Source organism: Carassius gibelio, chromosome B4, assembly GCF_023724105.1.
Source record: "Carassius gibelio isolate Cgi1373 ecotype wild population from Czech Republic chromosome B4, carGib1.2-hapl.c, whole genome shotgun sequence".
NCBI lineage: Eukaryota > Metazoa > Chordata > Actinopteri > Cypriniformes > Cyprinidae > Carassius > Carassius gibelio.
Window position 1 is genome coordinate 23,060,282 of NC_068399.1, and position 20,244 is coordinate 23,080,525.

A 20,244-nucleotide genomic window follows, 5' to 3' on the forward strand; every position below is an offset into this window, starting at 1 on the left:
CCCCCCCAGAAAAAAAAAAGCCCAGCCCACCCCCCTTTCCTCAAACAGACACTTTTAAGCATTCCTCACCATCATTCAAAGCATTTAAGCTTTAGTCTTTGCTCCCCTCCACCGTCCAGAGGGGTGGAGGATTTAATCGGGGGCTCTGAGCGCTTGATGAGAGAGCGAGAGAGAATTTAAGCCCTTCTGAAGGTTACCGCCATCTCCACTTTGCTGAGTTCATAGATTTTTTTCTTTTTTTCTTTCTTTCTGGAGCTACAGTTTTTGTTGCATTTTTACAACTGGAGATGTTTGTCAGATATTCGGATATGTTGCTCACATAGATCTTCTTTAAAGTTATAAAAGCCACTCTATTTTATGATTTTGCTGAACCGAGCAAGCAGAGCAGAGAAACGATTACACCGGTGTGAAATCTCACACCACCTTTTAGAAAATAAAAATACAGCTTGGTTTTACTGCTGGGAATTCTAACAAAGCAGTTGGAACTTTAGCAGCGACCTGTATAGCTCTCGCAGCACCTGTGGATGAAGGTGTCTCTGGGTTACAGTGAGGCGCTTTGATGTTTCAGAATGTTCCAGAAAGGTGGGGGTGGAAGGGTTGGAGGTTATTCTGCTCCTGACTGAAGTTCCAGGCATTTTAGTAGGCCCGTGCCATTTGCTCAGACAGCCTAAATCAAGCACAGATCAAAAAAATCTAATCGTCTGATAAAATTCACTTATGGTTTGATTTGAAAATCACAATGAAAATCTGATTTGTTTGCAGTCAGGGTTAGAGGAAAGGTGGCTGAAAGCCGTGCCTGCCACATCGCTGGAAAACGGACAGGAATTTGTGAGTCACTGTTTGACTTTGCTCTATTAAAAAAAGAAAGAAACCGGTGCTAGAACCCTGTCTGACTTAAGGAGGCCGGCACCGTTTAGCAAACATGGCACATGAGAGATGCTTTAGTTTTGCGTCTCTGTGTGTGGCATTAAATGTTTATTCATTCAGAACAACTGCATAAGGCCAAATGCTAAGGGCATGTGAGCAAAGAGAACAATCTGTTGCTTCATTCTGCACAGGATCAAATACTTAAGACTGAACTTTTTCTATATGTATGAATTAAGCAACAGAAAACCTTTTCACTCAAGAAAAATAAACTAAAAGTAATGTATGGGTTCAGTACAAGTTTAGTTCAATCAAAAGCAGTTTTTGGCATAATGTTTATTACCACAAAAAATAATTAAATCTTTCTTTCTTTCATTTTTATAACAAAATCGTACAATGCAGTGGCAAAGTTTACAACAAAAAAAGATAGCAAATAATTTTTTTCATACCAAAATCACATTTATATTAATATTATGTTTATGTTTTCTGGCTATCATACACTTAACAAAATCCTAAAATATGGCACAATCACTGTATTAAAATTAAGGAATTTTCTGTATTGATTTTCTTTTTTTTACTTGTAATTAGAATTTTGTGTTTTGTTAGTTGTGGACTAACAAAATTAGTTTTACCTACAATATAGTTTGTCACATTGAACGGAAATGCCCATAACTTGAACAAATAATTGTTTTCTTTCTTTATTTTTATTTTATATTGTATTGAAACAGTATTTTACATTTACATATCGGCCCCATTAACTTCCATTGTTAACCCAGATTTGTTTTAAGCGGAAGAACAGTATGCCATAAAAACTTGATTGAGATTAATTTGTGAGTACTGAACTTACAATACTCACTTAATTTGTAATTTTGAAACAGGATTTTAAAGCACAACTGTAGAGTCACATGTTGCTGGTTAAACAGATTCTTCTGTGGCTGCCGAGTCCTTCGACAAAATCTGATGCAAAAGTTTGTGACTCACAGTGCACAGAGAGATTTGAGTTTGAAAAGAGTGGAATTAACTCTGTGGTGAAAAGGCGTATGATGGTTACTGTCTCGCATGGCTGTCAGGTTTTAGTCATACCTCTCATTAGAACTAATCCACAGCGGTCTTTTCACACTGTGGACTGGATGACGGCCATATGGCATCTTTACGAGCACACAACTGGTTTACAGCACAAACTGTACATCAAGTGCTTTTTTTCAAGCAGCCAGATAAAAAGGTAGGTGAAGGCAAGTAGATTTGTGTGTGTGTGTTTATCGTCCAGGTTTGCTCTGGTTTGTTGCTGCCAGATCTCCCCCGGTGAGGTTGTGACAGAGTTTGACTGGTGTCATGTGACCTTGCTGGAAGTGTGAGTAAAGAGGGGCTGGAGCCAGGAGACCCAATCTGTCACCCTCGCCCAACCCTTCACACACATGCAGAGACGGAAACAAATTTGCAAAAATGACCCGTATAGGCACAAAAATCCAGACCCTGTCCAAATTCTAGGCAAAATTTAGGAAAATGAAGGAAAGCTGTGTGTGACTTGGCAGATTTGTGAATGTCTTTGTCTTGCTAGGGAGTGTTTGCCGGCTCAGTCCTCTCAGACACACACACACACACACACACACACACATAAACTCAGTATCTTAGACTCTATTCTTCTCTTCTCCTTTCTCTAAAAAAAATGGTACTCAGGTTTGTGTTGCACCAGTTTTCCCCTTTGTTCTGATTGTATTAGGTGACTGGTCCACATGTTCAGGATCGTATCTGCTTTCATATGCAGTGAAATGCAGCTCTCCGGCAGCACTCTGGAGGCAGGAGGTCTGTACATGAAAGAAACTTGAGTGCGAGACTGAAAACCACACCACACAACAAAAAAACGATATAGGGGGAAAAAAGACAACCAGTGATTGGAAGCTTTGTTGCTTCTAAACTGCCCATTTTAGCGTTAATCCTTGACCTCAAACTATCAGGCGCACCTTTTACAGTGAATAATACAAATTCTGACTGAACTGCTGCTATAAAATGTATATATAAAAAAATGCATCACTCCCATCCAGGCTGCATATGGGTCAGTGCATCGTTTTGGCCGTGCTAAAATGCATAAAACGGGAAGAGATGCATGAGAAACAGGAAGGTAACAGGGAAGAGATGCTTGTGAACATACAAAATTGTGTAAGACTGGTTTATTTCTTAGCCTCCGTGTTTTTCTGTGGCTTGGCTTTATAATTTAAAAGCTGATAGACGAGTCCATGTGTGTGTGTGTCTGGGCTACAGACCGACTGTACAGGAGGAGATTTGTTGTTCCTCAGAGTGTGGGTGGTAGAGAGGGCGTGAGTGTTCTGTGTGTGGTGCTCTGAATCTACTCAAAAAGGGAAGCGATGGAAAGAAAGAGAGAGGGAGAGAGCGCTAAAAGGAAGAAAGTGCATGAGAGATGGATGACGAGGGGACGCACACTACTGTAGCTAAAACCTCTTCACAGAAATACAGCAGCCTCTGGCTGTCACATCCGTCGAGACCCCACACAGCCGACTGAGCTGCTCCCCACAGGAGCATGTATTTTTAAAACCACCATGGCATTTGGAATTATCTAAGAGGCACATCCTTAATGTTTTGGTTAGGTAGACACTTTTTCAAGCACTGCATATACAAAGAGCACTGAAGCTCCAATGGGTTTATAAATCCAGTGGAATGAAGTAGCTTGCCAGATGTTTTTTTCAGAGTGAAGTTAGATCAAAGTTATTGGTTGAAATGAAATAAAGCTGTATCCTGAGCAAGGTATATATATATATATATATATATATATATATATATATATATATATATATATATATATATATATATATAACCTATGCATTGCCAACAAAATCTGGATTAGATAAATCTAGTAGATCCAACATGGCACCATGGCCATTACAGAAAAAACGCACTCTACCGCCATACCACAGATTGATGACATGCATTAAGTAAATGACAGAAACAAATGGTGTTGTGGCATTTAAAAGAATGAATGGATCTTTATTTGAATGATAAAAATGTTAAAAGCAATTCTCTTTCTGAAAAAGAAAATTCTGTCATCAATTACTTATTCCAAGACTACATGATTGCTTTGCTTTGCATACTTCATAAATGTAATCCAAACAAGTACTTCTAAAGCCATATGATCAGAATGTAATTATTATAAACTGGAAATTCAACATGAGGATAGGTACATTTTTGTGTCCGCTATTTCTCTCAAAATGACAATGCTCAAACTCCATGTCTGTTATGATGTCAGACTTTGTAGAACATTCAGCTTTTGAAAAAGCAGAATATTCTGGAAGCGTGTTCAAAGTGGAACATGTTGAGCAGTAACAGAGTTGTGCCTCTTTTCTCTCCCTCTCTATCTCTCGGCCTGGGTATTGCATAGCTCAGTCAGAGATGTAGAAAAGGCAGTGTTACACAACAGGAAATGAAGCATGTCTCGGGAGCTTTAAAGACAAATAGACCGGTTTGATCAAGTTTAGTGCCGGGCTCTCTTGAGCCCATCTCTCAATACCGGCTCAAGTGCACAAACACAGGAGAGCGCAGGGGGAGAAGGAACACTTTTAGTTTCATACTGCCTGATTGAACTATTCGTTTAGATTTTTTCCCCCTTAAATGCCAGAGGAAAATGCTGCTTCTGGAAATAAGCTACACAGTCTGAATTAATGGGTCTGCAGTGTTGGGGAAAGTTACTTTCATCACTAGCTAATGCATTACAATACTGCACTGATTCTTTAAAAAGTTAATAATTTGTTTACCATCTATCTATCTATCTATCTATCTATCTATCTATCTATCTATCTATCTATCTATCTATCTATCTATCTATCTATCTATCTATCTTTGAGCCTGAGCACAAAAACAGCAGTAAAACATTTACTAAAATGGATAGCAGACAGCAGACTGGTAGAAGTATAACTAAAAACAGGATGAAATATAGATGAGTGAATCATATTAAGATCCTGCTTTGGCAGTTAGCTGCTTATTAACGCACCCGCACCCACAGGGCTACATGCACCAGGCCCACTAGCTCAAAGAGTAGTTAAACTGTAGCGTCAGCAAAAAGGCAGCTACCATTGTTTCATCTCTTCAAAAGAACACAGACTGGACTGCTGACAGGAAGTGGGTTAAGTTGCTAAAGGTGGGTATGCACAGAAATACAAATAAAGAGTTCAAAAGGTTTCACTTTTAATGGGACGGTTGACCTCAAATATTGCACTTTTAGGTGCACTATTACTTTAAGAGCTGACTATAAGATCTATTTTGACTGAATGTATATTAACTCTCACAGCTGAAGACTCAAAACAAGACACTCACTATATGAAGTCCTGTATATCGACAAAGGAAAATTTCTGTACTTCAAGATGATTTTTATGAGGGGCTTAAATTAGAAAAGAGAGGAGGGTGAAGCAGTACTTCTGTTCCTAAAATAAATGCTTTACAAGATGATTGCATTGCTTCTGGCAATTTGGGCCGAGCTAAAAAGCTGTGGGCAATGCAGGAATATGAAACCAAACAGCACAGAGCCCATTTTTCATCTCATTTCCTCTCTTTCTCTGTCCTTCCTTTTTCCAGACAAAGCCTTCTCACTCTCTGATGGCCGTCCATCAGTTTTCTCTCAGCCCACTGTTAATGCCTTGCTCTCTCTCTCTCTCTTTGAGATTTAGAGGCTCTGAGTGTGACATGGAGAAGCTCAGCTTGTGTCTGCCTCGAGGCAGTGGTCCGACTCAGCCGGGGAAATTTATAAAGTGTCTGACGTTATCGCCATGCAGTATGCAGAGCATTCTTTCTCCCCTCTTCTCTCCTCATTCTGTATCTACTCTCTCTCTCATTTACTCACCCCCATTTTCTTCTGTGAGACAGAAAAAATGTAGAAATTGCACGTAAAAGAGAATCAAGAACAATGAAAGCGAATGTTCATGTTCCTGGTGCGTTTCTGATGTGCAGTAACGATATAGGAATAATAACCTAATGATACAATAAATAATAGTACAGGAGTCCCAGTTTACTTTTAAACAAATTGCCCTGATTATACTTACTTTAAGAAACGTTTATACTCGATTATATTTACTTAAGTAACATTTTCAAGACATGAGTAAGGATGCTGTTAAGTAGGGCTGCACAATAAATCAAAATGGAATCGAAATCGTGATTCGACAGAAGCTGTGTCTGTCATGCGTATCTTTCAGTGAAGCCTGTTCTGTGATCAGCAGTAAATCTCCATCCAAAGGCCAAACTCCAAATACGTCTCGCAGAAGAAACCCAGGAAATTCCTATTGCGGTAGCTGGATAAACAGAAGATTTACGTGCTCTTATTGATTCAATGTGACTAATAAACACACGACTATGACAATATATGGTTTATGACAATAACTAAAGATACAGATAAAGATATATACACAGCTATAATGATAAAGACAGAGAGAAAAGATATTGTTGGAGTCACTTCTAGAACAGTTTTTTTCCAGCTGATAAACGATACAAACATTGACAGCCAATCAGATTCAATCCTGCAATACGAGCAGGAGAATTTAAAGCGGCAGATGAGCATGCACTTAGAATAAACATATACACTATATCGTCCACTGTTATCGTTATCTTTATAGTCAGCCTGATCTCACTGCAATTCATACATATTTTACGAGGTGGCTAATTCGTTCGAATTTGTATGACCTCACTCGTACGAATTCATATGATTTATGCTAAATCGTATGTATTTTATAAGTTGCACAAGTTGCTCGTATGAATTTGTACGATGGAGTCTAGACAAATCATATAAAATCTTACAAATTAGCCACCTCGTAAAATTTGTAAAAATTGGTCGTGAGATAGCGTTGTTATAATTATGGTTCTTGGTGTGAACAGGCTTTAGTGTGAAGAACATTTTAACAATCTAAAGAACCATTCTCCATAATAAAGTAGCCTACATTTCATGAAATATAAAAATTCCATGGATCCATGGAACATAAAATGCCAATAAAGAACTTTTAATGGTTAATGAGCACACATCTTTGCCGTACAATAGCTTTGTTTAAGGCTAACTGTGTGTTCACACTGCCACCGTCGAGAGCGTCAAAAAAAGTATAAAAAATAAAATAAAAATGATACATGGACCAAGGTGTCTGAGATTGTTCATGTTCCTGGTGCGTTTCTGATGTGCAGTAACGATATAGGAATAATAACCTAATGATACAATAAATAATAGTACAGGAGTCCCAGTTTACTTTTAAACAAATTGCCCTGATTATACTTACTTTAAGAAACGTTTATACTCGATTATATTTACTTAAGTAACATTTTCAAGACAGGACTTTTACTTGCATCAGAGTATTTGAGTATACTCAGCCATTCATTTTCAGTACTTAAGCATATATGAACAATATCAATATCTATTTTCTGAAGCATAATTATTTTACGTTCCCATTCATTCTCATTGTGTGGAAAAGAACATCTAGAAAGTCCTATAGGTTTGAAACAACATGAGGGTGAACTGTATTCTTTTTTCTTTCATGGAAAACATGTGCCTGTATATATCTGCTCAAAACCCCACATACGTCCTGTTTGCTGTGCGTCGGCTACTTTTTCCATCTGTTCTTCCTCCCCCCTTCCTGTTTCTCTCTCTCTCTCTCCACACTGCTGCGGCTGGATGCTGGGAAACTGTGGATAGTGTTTTACTTTTGTGCTGCCACTTCTCTTACTCTCTTTTTTTTTTTGCTTTGTCACTCAACACGACATGTCCTGTCACATGGTTCATTCACTCCGACAGACACGGGGCCGGAGAGTGCTGCCTCTCTCTCTCTCTCTCTCTCCCCCACATTTCAATCTCCCTCTCTCATTCTCCCTCTTCCTCCCTCTCATTTCAGCCCAGGGTCTATTCTGAGGCAGGAATTGGAAACTCAGTCTTGTGCTGATGTTTATCAGCCCATTCCAGGCCCTGCATTGCATTTCTATCTGAGAGTGTATCAGAGCCCCTGATTTTTAGATAGATATGATTAATGTTGTTACATACTCCATGGCATTACGAGGGAAGCGGAGAGGGGGGATATATACACATGCAGTGATTTTCCGGATAATCTTCTTGTTTTGCTTTACAAGAGATCTCCATGTTGGAGTGGCTAAATGGAAAACAACACAAACTTGCAAATGTGCACAGTCATATTTAGAAATGTATATGTGAATTTGGATGGATGTTGCCAGAGAGGGACTCTGGAGGAAAAAAGGAGAGAAAAAAAATTGCTCTGGAGTGACCCTATTAAGGAACTAATGTTAATACATTTCAGCAACATCCACCCGCTCGTGTTACTGCATCGATGACACAAGACTTCAATTAAATCCAGGCCAGACGGGGAATTCACACACCGGCCCCTCGACAACTAGCTGTCTTGATTTCTCTTCCTACCGCTCTGAAGCAAAATACTTCAACATCTGAGCACCTAAACAACTTAAAAAACATGAAATCAAAAGGATTTTCTTGAGAAATGTCCCTGGTCTTATTGTGCATGATGCATTCTAAAGATGTTTAATGACGATTTAACAATGTTTTTAAGAAAAAATAAAAAAGGTGCAGCTTTTTCTGCATTAAGTTCTAGTGAAGTCTAGTGTTATTTTGGTTTTATTAAAAAACTTTTATAGTATTTATTAATATATTCAGTTTTATATGTACCTGTTTCTCAATTGTGTATTTTTAAATTATTATTTTTTCGGTCATTATTATATAATGTTAGATGATTATATTATATTATTTAAATTCTATATTATTATATTCTTTATATTCTTTATAATTAATTTAAATTCTAATAATTTTAGTAAAATGGAAACAAATTGGTGAATCTGATTCACAGAAGAAAAAAAACATAGCAAAACAACTCAAACTCCTCAACAACTCAAAGAAACATTGAACTTTTAAACATTGAATAAAACATACATTTGAAGTATCAAATATTTATATTTACATATGTTATATAATTTTATTTCAATTAATGAAAATGGTTTTTAATAGTTTTTGTTTTATTTAACAATAACAACACTGGAAATATGTCACATTTTAGAAAAAATGGGATATGTATGCAATTTATTGTATGAACTAACACACACAAAGAGATTCCCCATAAATGTAACATAACACAGTCTTTCCTGCTGTCCCGTTCTCCTTGTATCTCTTCATCTCTGCCTCTGTAAAACGGATTTGTCTCTCAGGATTAGAGCTGACATGATTGCAGATTTTGTTGCAGATGTGTTTTGTTTATGAGCGTTAAGTGATTCTGAAAAAGGCATTGCCACTTCACTGCTCCCCATTTCCGCCTCCTGCAATATTCTGCCCGCTGATGTGCTTTAGAGACTTTTGGAGAGACAGACAGGGACTTTCAGACAGAGCAGAAATTTTAATAAGTGGAAATCTACTGCACCAGGATGAGGAAAAAAATAATATATATATCACGGTTTGAGAAAAAAATAATATGGGACGAACCCCAGCGTGTCTGGCTTTAATTCAAAGCATACAGGCGGCAGATGACCCTGTGCTTTTCCCCCCTCAAATCATCTTATCCATATTTAAAGGATAAGACCTGAGTGCAATAAGTGAAAGCAGCTTTGCATACGAGATCACAGCCAATTAAACTGACAGTTTCTCATTCAAAGAGGCAAGAGGGGAGTCAAGTCAGGAATTTCTCAAAAGTTCTCTCAAACAAAAGAAGAAAAAAATGGCTTTCGTATCCTAATATACGACCTGTCCTGAATACCAGGAGAGAGAAAAAGAGGCCTAAAAAGAGACACAAAATAAGAGAGGGATGAAGAGCTAAACAAAGACAGTATAGTTGTTGTATCTATTCTCAAGATTGCAAATACTAAAAAAACACTTCACTAAACTAACCTTTTTTTATTATATTTATCAGAACAAAGTACATTGAAAGTATACAGTGACAGAGGTGCTTTAGACTAAGCTATTTTAAAAGCTAATATAAAAGAATAAAAAAGTAAAAATAATAGAAGAATTATATACATATATATGTGTGTGTGTGTGTGTGTGTGTATATATATAGGTTTTTTTTTTTCTTTCTTTTTTTTTAAGATGCTTTTTACTGGTGAAAACTATGCTTTGGAAGAGGGCAAATGACTACGGACAGTTTTTAAAAGTTTCTGCACATATAATGGAGAACAAAAAATCATTTGGCCATGAGGGAAAAAGCTTCCATTTCATTTTTCAATATTTTTATGATAACTATGCATACTAGAATGAAAATAGAAACCTCATGATCCCCACAGTAGACAATTAAATTCTCCAACTTTGTATAACTAAAATGAAACCGGCTCTCCAAGAACAGCTCGTGACCGATAAGGTCATTCTGAACAATGGCGCATATTTAAAGAGACGCAACAGAGAGAATATAGAGGGAAAAAAGACTAAATAAATGAAATAACAATCTTGTGACTGTCAGGCTCTGGAGGCGTGCCAGCAGCCGGAGCAGAGGAGGCTGGGAGGAGAGAAAGAGAGAGACAGTGAGGGGGTGGAGCTAGAGAGCGAGACAGTGAAAGAGAGAGAGCTCGGGGAAGAAGAACCGTGAAGGAGGAAAGAGAATAAACAGATAGATCTGAGGGACAAGAACAAAGGAAAAGAGTGTGAGTATTTTAGTCATCGAGAGAAAAAAAAAGCATGAATGTCAGAAAAGTAAGATTGCTGAAAGGCAGAGAGAGATAAAGTGAGGAGAATGACAATACAGACCAGAACAGGGCAGATTGTTGGAGATGTATACTCTCCTTTTGAGAGTTTGTACGAGTGTGGGTGTTTCTTCCATTACGAGCACATTTCTGTCATGGTTGATTTTTATTAAAACATATTTCAGGCTTTTCTTTTTGTTACTTGAAGGAACCATTCATGGGAACTTTTTTATTTTGATTCTTGGAAACTTTTGCCCCAGACTCAGTCTTTAATTTGTAATTGTATATATTTTACATATAGATTGATTTTTTTAACTCTTGCCTCAGAATTATAATAAATAATTTATAAAAAAAAATATATATATTTAAATATCTATTAAAATGGCCTTTCTTTCTTTTTCATTCATTCTTTCTTTTCTTTCTTTCTTTTTGTTATATGAAGGTCACATACATGGAAACAAAACCTTATACAATAAAAAAATAATTTAACGGTAAAACACTGTAAAAATGCTACAGTAAAATGGTTTACGGTAAATTCCCCTACTATATACGGTGAAAAACTGTATTGGACTGTATTGGATTTATTTACTGTTGGCATTTTCAAATGAATTTTATTTATAGAATGATTTGTTTACCCATCTTAAACTATGAAAATGTATTCTAATATATATATACATATACATTTTAATAAAACAAAAATGTATAATTATTTCATTCTTACTTAGACTTTCATATATATATATATATATATATATATATATATATATATATATATATATATATATATATATATATATATATATATATATATATATAATATATGACAGTCTAAGTAAAAATGAAATAATTATACATGTTTGTTTTATTAAAATTACTTGTGGTCATCAAGAACCATTTTCTTCAAAAAATTGGTAAAATTTTATTTTCACCAATGTTATCAAATATAACACATAATTTGAGTTATGCTGTAAAAACAAATAGTCGTTTTAAAAAAAATGACTGTAATGCCATATCTCCACTAACAAATTAAATAAACTAGTGAGAGTGTGAAAAGCACGTTTTAGGACCGTTTATTTTCTGAAAGTCTATGGGCCAAATGTGCCTATAGTTGAACAAACACTTGTATGTGTGTGTACTTGTGTATGCTACATTGTAAGGACACCAAATGTCCCCACAAGAATAATAAAACTTGACATTTCTGACATTCTGGGGACTGTACGAGGGAAGTGTCACAATGCAGACAGGTTTTCTGTAATGGGTAGGTTTAGGGAATAGAAAATACAGTTTGATCAGTTTAAAAATAATAGAAGTCTTTGGAAATTCCCCACAATTCACAGAAACAAACGTGTGAGAGAGATAGAGAATAAGAGGGAGGGGTGAGAGATTGAGAAAGTTTGTGTGAGGTAGAGAGTGTGATGGTGATAGAGCTTTCAGTTCTTTGTGTGTGTGTGTGCTGGTCAATGCTCAGCAGTGCAGCAGCTCTCAGCCGCCCAGCAGGAAAAATCCCATCATTCTCTGCATACCTCACAAATTCCAGCTCGGCTTTCACCTCCTGGCCCCACTCCTCCACCCCTTCCCTCTCTCTCTCTCTCCCTCCCACCACCACCTCCTCCTCTCGGCCAGCTCTTCCAGACAGAGACTGGCCTGAACTCTCTCAATCCCTGGGTCTCTTGTCTTCTCTTAGCCTCACCTTTGACAGCAGACCCCCCTTCTCAGCTTTAGATTTCACTAATGCCATAACAATAAGACCACAATAAAAATCGGTGTGCCGGCTGCCATGCTTTACAAAATAAAAAAGAATAAATCAATAAAATTTTGAACAACAGTTCCCAGGAAACATCACACTTTGAGCCTCACAGTGTGCCACAGTCTGCAAAGAAATGTCCTATACTATCCACATTGATTATAACTCTATACTGTATGTCAACAACACACCTCAATTATTTTAAGGAATTTAAAGAAGGGATGTTTCATCCCAAAATAAAAATTCTGTCATCATTTATACACCCCTATGTCTTCCCAAACCTGTATGACTTTCTTTTTCTGTGAAACACCAAATATTTTTTTGAAGAATGTTGATAACAATTTTGGGTTCCACTGACAATTATTATTATTTTTTTTTTTTTTACCAATGTTCTTTAAAATATCTTCTTTTGTGTTCCACAAAATACATTAAGTCATACTGGTTAGGAATGACACATAGGTGAGAAAATGATTTAGATTTTTTGGATGGAGTTGGATGGATTTTTTTTAAAATAACTATCAATGTAGAGGACATTCATTATGTTTCACCGCTCATTATAATATCACTATAATCAAATGGGCTCACAATACAGTCCTAATATAATCGATGTACTGTTCACACACCATCAAAGATATTCACAGAGTCACTTTAAACCATACTGAGACAGGAATTACACTATTCTAATCATTATCAACTTATTTTTGCATACGGTCTCATCCTGGGCGACTTGAAAAGCCCTGTTGCTTCAGCCTTGATAAAACTTGCATAAAAGCATGAAAGACGCTTTCATGTTTCTAACCGCATTACGCAGCGCTTTGGACCTGATGAAATACACAAAATGTCAGAGTCGTCGAGTTCATTATGACCTGACTTTGAAAATTAGAGACTTGACTTTAGTTCAGACCACAACCGCTTGTACTACCAGACAGAAAAAGTGTGTTGTTTTTCTAATGGATATACAGCGGAACCCAAATGAGTATTTTCCATTATTTATTTTCCATTACAAATAATATAAGAGCCTAACAGTAAAGTCCAAGTAAAACATGAAAGTACTTCTATTTGAATTTATTTAAAAAATATATTTAAAAGCATAATAATTGAAATAATATTTTATTTAACAATCTGTTTAAAACTGAAAATGCTACTATTTTTATTTTTATTACAAATAATATTTAAAAGCATGAAATAATTTAAGTGAACAGTTGTTACAAATTTAAAGTGCTTGTTTTTTGTTACAAATAATATTTAAATGCATAAGAATTAAAATAATTAATATTCAGTAATACATAATTTAATAGTTCATACTTAAAAAAAATATATTTTTCATTTTAATTACAAATAATATTTAAAACCATTAAAAAATCCAAAAGAAAAAAATGCATTAACATAATTAACACACACACACACACTATTATTAGTACAGTTACTAATTTAAACATCAATTTAGACTTTGAACTCCAGATAATGTGGTCTCAAGCTTCTGGACCCCAATGTACTGTTTTTAAGAACATGAAATTTGTTGCAATTTCTCCACATAAAACACTAACATAATTTCCTCATACTCCTTTAAATCTAGCTTTCTGGAGTGGATTGAGAGTGCATACTCTCTCAGAAGAGGAAGAGAGGAGAGCCGAGGGGAAAACAGAGCTCTTGTTTAGCCTCTTTCTCTCTCAGGGCCTCCCAAGATGCCACTCAGGGAGAAGCTATTAATCATTGACAGGCCCCCATGGCTGTGTGTGTGCGAGGCCGTATGGACTCGGCACAGGCAGGACATTGAGAGTAGATGTCTAAAGCCAGGCTGCACATAGAAACATTAGCAGCATTCTCCACACCCACTGTAAAGCCCTTTCTAAGACCTGGGAGTCTGTCCCTACAGCAGGTGAAAAAACTCCCCACCGCCCCACAAAGAAAGCACAACGGTGGCATGCACACACACACACATACGCAAACACACAGCTGAAAACCGATCTCCCACAGGATATGCTTACAGCCCTGGCTGCTGCCTCTCTCACAGACTGCCAACAATGTTACACCCAGGAGAGAGTATGTGTGAGAGAAAAAAGAGACGGAGAGAGGGAATCATACACAGGGTGAGGGGGAAAAAACTTGAAGGAGAGAAAGAGGGCAGGAAAAGGCCAAAAGAGAAAACGAGGGGGTGTCTTTGGGGACAGAAAGAAAAAAAAAACACACACACACAATGGAAACCGAAGATGGAGAGAGTGTGGAAAAGAAAAAGCGAGGAATACACAGAGGCGGGCAGTTAGCATGAAAACCGGTCTCGAAGTAATGTTGCTTTAATCTGGTATTTCCTTTTCGCAGAGCGAGGGATATTCCTGGGGAAGGGTGGGAGAGTAACACACACTCGACGCCGTCTGCTGGCCTCGAGACCAGCTGCGAGGCTGCTCTGCCCTGGCTACTCACTGGGCCTTAACAAGAGCCACATCTAGCCGGTGCGCCTCAGGCCTGTGTAACCAAACACACACACACACACTCAAACAGAGACAGAGGAAAGGAGGTATACAGTCACTCTGTCTGACCCACCACCCCATAAATACACAGTGACATAGTCCAGGTGTACCCAACACTCATAAACACATAGACAACCATAGAACAGCCATATAATGTACCCCAACAGACCTTAGAGTAGAAACAACCGGCTATTATTTTACAAAAACAAAATCATTGTCTAATCAGAATTTGGTTGTTAAAGCGATGCATTACCCCACTTTAGGACTGACTAGTTGACTTAAATAGTCTATTATGCATTCATTTTATTAAAACTGAGAATTTTGCTGGATTTCCAACATCTGAAATGAGCATCTATTCAAAAACAGTTTTCCAATGATAATCTGGTAAGAAGATTAATAATCAGCAGCGGGTCATGTATTTTTTTCAAAGCTGTGTATAATGCACAAATGAAAGCATTCACTATCCTAGAAATATACATAAAAGGCTCATTAGTATGCATGCATTGATACAGATTAGTCATCCTCTCATGTGCAATCTGATATAATGACACTGGGATAGAAGTCAGAGGTTATAAAGGTCCCTGTGAAACTAATTCCACCAGGCCTTTAACCTCAGTGTGTAGAGCAGATACACATAAACATGTGACACGCAGGCAGAAAGTTTCATACTTGCGCATGAAGTGTTATGCAACTCTGAAAAGGACCATTACATATAAGAAATTCAAGAGATGCACTGGTCAAAAGGGTCTTGTTGTAAAGTTAAATTGAATGATTAGCTAATTGGGTTAAACAGAGTCAGGGTCTAATTTGTGTCTTCTGATTAGATCCTATGCTTGAATACGGTCCAGCAGAGTATCCAGAAATCATTCTAATATACTGATTTGCTTCTGAAGAAACATCACTATCAATGTTGATAACAGTTACTGCTTCAGATTTCTGTAGAAACTGTGATGCATTTTTTTTGTCAGGATTCTTTGATGAACAGAAATAACTTTTTTTTAAATATTATACATTTATTTATTGTCACTTTTGATCAATTTAATGCATCCTTTATGAATAAAAGCATTAGTTTAAGCATATATACATATTTTTTTTAATTTAAATAGCTAACTTCATTTTCAACAGCCTTCCCCAACTCAGTTTAAATCAAGCTTGCACACACAAGCGAACAAGTACACACGTGTTTCCTTGTGTTTTATTGTAAGCGCAGCTGAAATCTGCATGCATGCATGCAACTATGCTTCCTACCACAGCTGTTTGGCTGTTTACGGCCCCTCCGGCGGAGGCGGAGCTTACATGCACAGGACACAAGAGGACAGGGCCGGAACGAGTCCAGACACCACCCATACCATAACTCCAGGTGAAGATATCTGAAAAGTGTGTAGGGTTAGAAATAAATCGACTATCTATTTCATCCTTTGCATTTCTTTTTACAAATCTGCATCTGTCACAAATCCCCACCCCAATCTTTCTCTCTTTCTCCCCAGGGCTCACTGCACTAGTGCGGTGTGGCTGTCAGTGGTGCCTTACATCCTGTTTGAAACAGGGTGCTGCCTTGTCTCAGGGGATTATCACGGCATAGCGGCACAACATTAAAGATGCTGGCTAATAAAACAGCGCAGAACAGAGAGAGAGAGAGATGGAGAGAGGGAGACATAGGGAGAAATGGGGGGAGAAACAAAAATAAAAGCTTTTTCAATAAACATCAGACTGTCTTCCACCCTCCCCATCGCTCTCCCCGGTCCATCACCTGCCGCGTTTGGTCCTGAGGCAGCAGGCAAGCAGGCAGGCAGCTGGCCAGACGGGGAAAGGCACGGATCGGCTGGTCTGCGCTGGGCCGAGCTGGGCTCAGACCATGTCCCTGGCCTTCTGAGGCAGGGAGCCGCTGGCTAGAGCCGCTTTCATCCTCCCAGCAGAATTAATCACCAAAGCCTTCAAGCTGCCAACCAGCAGAGGAGACTGTCAGCCAAGAGGGGTTCTGGCACCAGCCCAGGCTTCTATCCCTGCAGGGGCCTTCTATCAGATCAAAGACTGCCACCATCATGTCCCCCTCCCCACACACCTCATTTTTGTTGATGTGGCAGAGGAGATGTAGATGATTCTGGATATTTTATGAGGAAAAGATAGCTGGCTCGATGAGGACATAGAAACGTGTAATTAGATTCTGAATGTCTAATGAGGGATGTGCGGTTCGTTTCAGGGCTCGAGGAAGATGCTGAGCACCTGCTCGTAGCAAAAAAAATCACTCCATCCACTAGCACCTCAGCCAAGACACATCCCCATGACAACCACGGGCCAATGAGACGGCTGCCACACGGGTCACACAAAACTCCTTCAGCACTGGACAATACGTCTGAGAGGAAATGCTCTCGCTCTTGTCTGTGAGATATACGGCTCTGTTCATCAGGTATGGAAAATGGGCTGTGTGGTGTTTTTTACCAGAGTCTTGGCCGCCAAATACCATAGTTACTGTCGGAGTTGATGTAACTACGAAATCATAGTAAAATAAAATAGAATGGCATTCAAAATTGTCTTTATGACATCAGAAGAGTATTGTAGTAAGAAACTCTAAATTAAGCAAATGGCAATTTCTAATTAGGGATGCACAATATGTCTTCTGTACCACTGTACCATATTGGTTATCTGCCAAAAGATCATTTTATAATTTTCATTTATAGACATGGGATATTTATAGAAGACTGTTTTCACCACAATATAAAAAATAAAAAAGCTGATTGCGACTTTTTCTCTCTCTATAGTGTTTTTTCCCCACATTTCTTAAGTTTATCTCATAATTCAGACATTGTTTCTTGTAATTTTGAGATAAAAAGAAAAACAAAATATATACAAACAATTTGGAGAGAAAAAAAAGGGCATCTAAGTCATGGTATTGCCGGCCCGAGACTCGAACCAACAACCTTAGTTGTTCTTAGTTGCATCCATCCAACCATCTATCAGTCCATCCATCCACATACCAATCAGTCCAATCCATCCATACGTCCTTCCATCTGTCCATCCACCTGCCAATCTATCCATCCATCCATCGGTCCGTCTATCCGACTGCCAATCTATCCATCCGTCCATCAGTTCACCTACCAATCTATCCAATCCATCCATACATCCTTCCGTCTGTCCGTCCACCTGCCAATCTATCTATCCATCCATCCATCCTTCTTTCCGTCTATCTGTCCGTCTATCTATTCATCCATCCGTCTAGCCATCATCTGCCAACCAATCTATCCAATCCATCCTTCCATCCCTCCGCCTACCAATCCATCCATCCATCCAACCACCTACCAATCTATCCAATCCATCCATACATCCTTCCGTCTGTCCGTCCACCTGCCAATCTATCTATCCATCCATCCATCCATCTTTCCGTCTATCTGTCCGTCTATCTATTCATCCATCCGTCCATCCATCCATCCACCTACCAATCTATCCAATCCATCCATCCTTTCATCCAATCCATCCTTCCATCCATCCATCCATCTGCCTACCAATCCATCCATCTATCCATTTATTTATCTATCCATCCATCCATCCATCTGTCTGTCTCTCTCTGCTTCTCTCCTGTCTTCCGTCAGGGACAGCAGGGTTTTAATTGATTAGCGTCTGGCATAAGACCAGATAAACATGCAGATTTGGCATCTTGGACGGGGACTGTTGCTCATCTGCCTTAAGCACACACACACAACCACACACACACAAACACTCAGTATTTTGTCAGAAGGTTGTGCTTCAGTGACACAAGGAGGCAGCGTTAGGTGTCTGCAGGGACTCCACCCCGCTGAAGGCAGCCGACGTCGTGGCTACTTATAGCCACGCCATAAATCAAGCTGTCAGTCTCAGTCACGCTTGCTGGCACACTCATGTTCCAGAGCGGTCCTCTCCACACGCCTGTGCTAAACTTTCTCTCCGAGACGCTGTGAGAGCTCAGTGTGCTGTGACCTGAGTTGAAGTCACCACAGAATATGTTGCAGGAATAAAAACAAGAACTGAGAGGTGGCTCAACATGTCGTTGCATATTCAGAAGGGTGTCTCGAATCTTAATGTAAATGCTCTTGTCAGGGGAAAAAGTTTACTTCATTAGTGAAGTTCGGAAGAGTATCTGCAGTTTAAAACCAACAAAGTCGTTGGAGTAGTGTTTACGAGTTTCTAGACCGGTTTCTTTTTTCTCAAGTGTGTTCTCTGGTTGTGTGGTCTAAACAAAGAATGACTCAAATGATTCAATATTATTTTTTAATTTTTTGTAAATATTGACATGCATCTTATAGTTTTATTTTTTATTATTAGATTACTTAAAATTCTCAAAAGTTAATTAATATTATATTAGCAAACTTTGTATATACAGGCTAAAAACAAGGAAAAAAAACAACCAATATTGATCATATAAAGTATATACAATGTGTATATATTTATATAATTTTATAGTATTTTAATAGTTTGTATTAGCTTTTATACTTTTTTTTTTTTTAAACTAACTTTTTTACATTTCCCCCATATAAGTATTCAGTATTTCTAACTTATTAATTCCAGTTAGTAGCAAGGGCAACATTTCTTATTGTGTTTTTTTTTCCCTAATGAAAATTTTTAGTTGGGGCTTTTCCTGAAATATATATATATATTTTTCAGCTTCATTTTGATGACCAAAACATTTCCCAGTTCCATTCCTCCCTCTTCCTCTTTATTTCCTGTCCTCTCTCCTAAATAAAAAAATAGCAAAACAAGAAAAATTGTTTGTCATCAATTAAAAGATTTATTTGATCAAGCAAAATCCATTACAGTTGACATTTTTCTGCAATGTCACAGGAAAGATAGAAATGCAAGTTTAGCACTTTAGGCCACTAGGGGATCAGGCTGCTGGCTCACTACTGAAGGAGCTCCAGGTCAAGGGAGAACCAGGTGCTAATGAGCCACGGCTCAGGGCCAGCTCCAGGGGCCGCAAGGGTGACGCCAATCACCCGGCTTTAAAACTAAACCGAGAGAGAAACAGAGACATTAGAAGTAAAGCAGGATTGTAGGTCAAAAGGCACCTGTTGTCCACCTGACCCCATGCGGCTGCTGCACACACGTTCTTTTTCCCAGCAATCCCTCCATGACCAATGTCACAGCCTCTGTGGAGTCTGCCGATTTCACGCTAAGGGGAGGTTGGAGCACGCAGGACACTTGTCTGTCCCTGCAGCCTACACACTGTCATCAGCCCCCTGTGGCTTGAAGCATATGGGAAAAGCTTGTGGTAAACAGAACAGATCCGCCCTGGACACTGGAGTGACATGCTGGGGCTTTATGATGGATGCCCAGGGCTGATAAGGGAAAGTGGTCCGGATTGGCACAAGTGAACAGATATATAAAACGTTCAAATGTGTAAACAGGTCCAACATGTTTTGCGTTCCAGTCACATAAACTACAACGGTTGTGAATGCTAATGCATCCTGATGTACCACAGACAACACTGAAGGACCTACTTGTCCAATATGCAACACCACTGCACCAAAACAATGACTT

The 20,244-nt window shown here is 38.3% G+C and overlaps 2 protein-coding genes across 3 annotated transcripts in view; one reads left to right on the forward strand and one right to left on the reverse strand.

Annotated features, from left to right (window-relative positions):
- Positions 1 to 20,244, reverse strand: part of LOC127956806 (protein Wnt-5b) — a 73,734-nt gene that overhangs the window by 31,840 nt on the left and 21,650 nt on the right. The gene's annotated exons all lie outside the window — the stretch shown is intronic.
- On the forward strand, positions 10,123 to 19,867 carry LOC127956807 (uncharacterized). Of its 2 annotated transcripts, none has more exons than XM_052555017.1 (4): positions 10,123 to 10,485; positions 14,588 to 14,718; positions 15,990 to 16,113; positions 16,224 to 19,867. In XM_052555017.1, the coding sequence occupies exon 4, from the start codon at positions 17,338 to 17,340 to the stop codon at positions 18,346 to 18,348; it is 1,011 nt and encodes a 336-aa protein (XP_052410977.1). In that variant the 5' UTR covers positions 10,123 to 10,485; positions 14,588 to 14,718; positions 15,990 to 16,113; positions 16,224 to 17,337; the 3' UTR covers positions 18,349 to 19,867. The 2 variants fall into 2 exon arrangements, with proteins under 2 accessions (XP_052410977.1, XP_052410976.1); XM_052555016.1 differs by having other exon boundaries at positions 15,990 to 16,096.